Source organism: Pseudoliparis swirei, chromosome 5, assembly GCF_029220125.1.
Source record: "Pseudoliparis swirei isolate HS2019 ecotype Mariana Trench chromosome 5, NWPU_hadal_v1, whole genome shotgun sequence".
In the NCBI taxonomy this organism is placed as follows: domain Eukaryota; kingdom Metazoa; phylum Chordata; class Actinopteri; order Perciformes; family Liparidae; genus Pseudoliparis; species Pseudoliparis swirei.
The window spans coordinates 25,667,806-25,672,805 of NC_079392.1; the positions used below are offsets into that span (position 1 = coordinate 25,667,806).

The following is a 5,000-nucleotide window of genomic DNA, read 5'->3' on the forward strand; positions in this document are numbered from 1 at the left end:
GAGTTGTTTTTTAAATCACTGACTCCGCCCCCCCCCGCCCCCCTCTCTGCGGGTCAGCTGCTCCTCTGAAGGAGGTCACGCCGCTCTTCATCCCGCTGCCGTTAAGAGGTCGTATGTCTTCACGGCGAGGCGATGAGGAGTGAGTTTGACCTCGTGCTGAGAGGTGCGTGGCCCGATGGGGGGGGGGGGGCTTCATAACTCACGTCCCTCTGTCTTTCAGTTTCCCATGATGCTCTCTGGTCTAGCCTTCTCTTAAGCACCAGTTTGCATGTGTGTGTGTGTGTGTTACCCATGTCTGCTAAGCCCATGACCTGCTTTCACTTCTCTTCATTAGCATGTGAATCCCCCCCCCCCTCTCCCCCCCTTCCCACTCCACAAGTAGGCCAGAAAGTCAGTGCGTTTACATGATGGTATAATTCGAATCTTGCTTTAGTCGGACTATGCTATCTTTTGGGGGATCTGCTGTTATCCCAACATGGCAGTGAGTAATTCGAATCATTGGCTGAAAGCATGTCATATCCGATACGATAGGCGGCGCTGTTTTCATTACAACTCGTGGTGATACAGCCATTTCCGCTTGACCTCTTCACCACCACCAACAACAACATTTGGAGAAAGATGGCGAACAGAGAGCGAGGTGAAGCTACATCCCTCTACTATTCTTCCATGGTGTTAATAGGAGTACAGCGAATGCAAATGGCGCTATTGGCTGAGTTGATAACGGAGAGAAGACGCCGTCGCTGAAGGTACGGAGAATTTAATTTATCGTCTCTTTCGACTTCCGGGTCACGACATGGGAGGGAGGGAGGAGGAGGAGGGCGGCGGGATCTCGAGCATGCGCAAAGACGCAAAGTCCAGTTCCGAATCGAATTCAGAGTTGCATGCCGCGAGAGTCGAATTAGCAACTGGATCGGACCGAGCTATCCAGGGTGTTAATCGGACCGAAGTCGGACCGCACATAGTCCGACTAAGGTGTTTACATGAAACGGATAATTCGATTTCAGTCCGACTAAGCCAATAATTCGATTGCATGTAACCGCACTGACTGAGGGAAAGGGAAACTGGAGGAGGTTGGATCTGATTTTTACAAAAAGTGGTTTCCTACATCTTTGTGTGTATTGGACTCAAATGTGTATTAAGGTGTGCCCCCCCCCCAACACACACACACACACACACCAGGTGCACCGGGGCGTTAGAGTACAGAGCCCCCGTGAACCGGCTGACCCAACGCTGTGTGGTTCTCAGACCTGAAGGCCTCCTGGTCCGGCCCTGCAGCCTGTTTGTGCAGGGGGGGGGGGGGGGGAGAGAGAGAGAGAGAGGGAGGGAGAGGGAGGGAGAGAGAGAGAGAGAGGGAGGGAGAAGAAGAAGGAGTGTGTGTGTGTGTATTTGTGTGTGTGTGGGTGTGTGTGTGTGTGGGGGGGCGTGTGTGTTTTCACAGTACTTCTCACCGCGTCCGTCTCGTCTCGGTACGTTTGACTATAATTTAGATTACACCAACGTCCACAAGAATGCTCCAGAAATGTGTTTTTGAGGTCTGGCTGTGTGTAACAAACCCCCCCCCCCCACACACACACACACACACACGCACACACACTTCTGACCAGCATGTCCGAGGCTCCGTGTGACGTGAGGCCGGCCGCATGAACCGCTCTGTGAGTTTCTGTCTGACGGACGTGTCGACGCCTTCCTGTCTTTAAGCCGCCTCCCCTTTCCGAGCTGCTCGACCAATCCCAGAGCCGGGTGGGCTTCTCGGGTTTATTCGTTTTGAAACCCCCCAAAAGGAAAAGTCCCTGCCAGAGTTTGCACGCCTGTATTTTGTGGTTCTTCTTTTGGAGATATGTATTTATTTTCCGCCTCGTCGGAATAGAGTGAACTTCTCGTGTTGTTGTTGTTGTTGTTGTGGTTGGACGAGCTCCTCCAGATAAACACTCTCATCGATGTGATGATGTGATGGTGAATGATGGGACGCTAATGAAATCAGAACGTGGCTCTTTTAATAACACACATCTTATAACGCTGTTTTTCTGGCTCCATGTGTTTCCTCACATTAGCATTAGCATTAGCTGCCACAGGAGGCGGAGCCTGTGCTTTGGCTCTTAATTCATACTTTACATGTACATATTTGTATTTAATTCAATTCTAAACGTCCTTTTACTTCATATTGTCTGCATGTGTTCACATGGAGGTGAGTTCTCATCAGTTTTTCAAAAATGTAGTGGATAAAAAAACAAAAGTTTCTCTTTCGGTTTCGCAATATATAGCAATGTGTCAAAAAGTGCCCCAAAAAAGCTATAAAACTTCATGTAAAGACAATTTATAACTTAGCAATTAATAAAAAAATAAAAAAATAAAACAAGTTAATACTTTAATGTTTCTTGCAGCGATATATTGCGGATATTTCGTCGTTAATATGTCGCAATAATTTGAAAAGTGCCTAAAAAACACTTTACAAAACTTTATTTAAAGATTCAAGAGAAGAAAAAACATAAAAACAAGTTAAGATAGAATAAGTCGGGTATAAAATAGAATAAATAATCCGTGAGAAGTCGTGATGGTTTCAGTTAAAGAGGTTTAAATGGAGTATTATGGGATGTCTCGGTTCCCCTGTGATCCACAACACTCTCACCTGTGTTGATGTTCTTTGTCTCATAATGAGGCCCTGAAGGCCACTGTGTGTATTTGCTCTGTCAGGGGGAGGGGGGGGGGGGTTGCTGACACACACACACACACACACACACACAGGCCTTTTGGAAAGTGTGTTTCAATGTGCCGTTCTCTCTCCAGCCTGCAGGTAAGTGACACCTGTATTATTCCCCGTGAGGTGCGCCGTCCGCCCCGCGTGTGCACGCACGCATTCACGTGCGCGTGTGTGTGTATATGTGTGTGTGTGTGTGTATATGTGTGTGTGTGTGTGTGTGTATATGTGTGTGTGTGCGTGTAGCCATGCTGCCCAGCCTGGCTCTGCACCGCTCCTCGGTGTGGCCCTACCAGAGGGGCCTCTACTGCAGCGACTCCAGCCTGCGGTTCCCCTACAAGAGGAGCACGGTGCCCTCCTCGGTGCTCACGGCCGTCGGGCTGACACTGCCCGCGGTGTCCGTAAGTCCCCCCCCCCCCCCCTCCCCACCTCGCGCACACAGAGAGCACCCGGCTTCTGGGGGGGGGGGAGGCTGGCTGATGGTGGTCACCTCTCATAGTTTATTTATTTATTCGTGACCACCTCAAGCCACACCCACATCTGCCATGACCCCGCCCCCCCAGGCGTCCCGCGTGCTCCTTGTGCTCCCCTCTGTTCATGTCCGTGTCACTGACCTTTCCCCCCCCCCTCTCTCCTCCTCCCCCCCCCCTCTCTCCTCCTCCCCCCCCCCCCTCCTCTTCCCTGTGTCCTCTGTAGCTAGCCTGCCTTTCCTCGTCATAGAGACTAGCACCATAGAGCCGTACCAGCGCGGCTTTTACTGTTCGGACCAGTCCATCCGCTTCCCCCGCAAAGAGGGGGACACCATTAGCGACGCCGTGCTTTGTGGCGTCGGCATTGTTATTGCCGTCTTCTCTGTAAGTCCAACTTTTTTTTCTTACACCTCCCTTTAAAAAAAAAAAGTTTTGCCTCTTTTACTCCAATTTTAAAGTCACTTCTTTTATTATATATATTGTTTTTCACCCCCCCCCCTTCCCCCTCCATATAGACGAGCCTCACTAACACAACGCCCCCTTCAATAATAATAATAATAAAGTTTGAGTGATCTTCTTATCATGCAGTCTTTGTGTCCCCCCCCCCTTCATCCCTCTTCACACTTTTATTCTTTTGAGCCATTTGTGATGCCCTGTTTTTATTACCCCCCCCCCCCCCAACTCCCACTCCTTCCTCCAACAACTACGCTTTACGGTCTCATACCCCCCCCCCCCCACACACACACACACCCCCCATACCCGGCTCCGTGCCCTCTGAGTGGGAACAGCTCCAGTGTAGTGCCAGCGAATTAGTTGGTGGGTGGGAGGGTGGTGGAGGAGGAGGAGGAGGAGGAGGAGGAGGTGTGTGTGTGTGGGGGGGGGGGGGGGTAGTGGAAACATGTTAGAAAGAGTGCTGCGGTCCGAACACGTCACTTGGTGCCACGATGGTCCTTACAGCCCCCAGACTCTATGTGGCGACCCCGCCTCCCTATGCCTCCTCGCCATCAGCTTGGTGGGCACACACACACGCACACACACACACACACACACACACACACGGCGTACAAGCTCAGCTCTCCTGCTTATTGGAACCAGGAGGCCGGCGCTAGTTAGAGTTCCCTCACATGTTCACGTTGTGGGCAAAGCTGACGCGTCACACACACACACACACACACAGCTGTGTTCCATTAGCGGCGGCGTCTACTGCGACGCCGACGCCGCTCAGGTCACGCCTCCCTCGTGCGCAGATCCCAGTCGGGGGGGAAGAGGAGGGGAACTCGTGTTTATCTTCGTCTCTCAAAGGGAAATCCCAGCGGACGTCTCTCAGAGCGAGCGATCCGGAGGCGGAGCTCGATGAGCGGCGGCGATCCAAATAAACGGCGTCCGGGCGGCCCCACGGAGACCCTCGGTAGAGGATCCATGACAGAGCCTGTCGGCGCTTTATATAAAACCCGACAGGAGAGGCTTGAATGCAAAACGCCTCACAAAGCCAAATAAACTCCTCTGAGCCGCATCGGCCTCCTGCGGCTCTAATCTTAAGCCCAAAACAATCCACTGACACACACACACACTTCACACACGCCGCCGTCGTGTTTGTTTCCTTTGGCTGCGAGCCGGCCAGCTGACCACACAACCACCAGGGTAGGTGTGTGTTTGTGTCAATCTGGGCCTGACAATGCGTGTAAATACACAAACAGTGTGTGTTTATTAACTCATTACACACGTTGGGAAAAGCCTCAATGCGACTGAGACGGAGAGTGAGTGAAGCCTTGTGTGTGGAGAGAGGAAGGAAGGGGGGGGGGGGGTCTGTCAGTCAGACACCCCACTGTGGTTCA

At 51.8% G+C, this 5,000-nt stretch overlaps 1 protein-coding gene across 3 annotated transcripts in view; it reads left to right on the forward strand.

Annotated features, from left to right (window-relative positions):
- plpp3 (phospholipid phosphatase 3) overlaps positions 1 to 5,000 on the forward strand; it is a 29,423-nt gene that overhangs the window by 10,444 nt on the left and 13,979 nt on the right. For 2 of the 3 annotated variants that reach the window (XM_056415565.1, XM_056415563.1), the window contains exon 2: positions 3,392 to 3,549. In XM_056415565.1, coding sequence (XP_056271540.1) covers positions 3,392 to 3,549 — 158 coding nt within the window. Of the gene's footprint in view, positions 1 to 2,941; positions 3,097 to 3,391; positions 3,550 to 5,000 lie in introns of all 3 variants that reach the window. The other variant, XM_056415564.1, reaches the window with a different exon arrangement.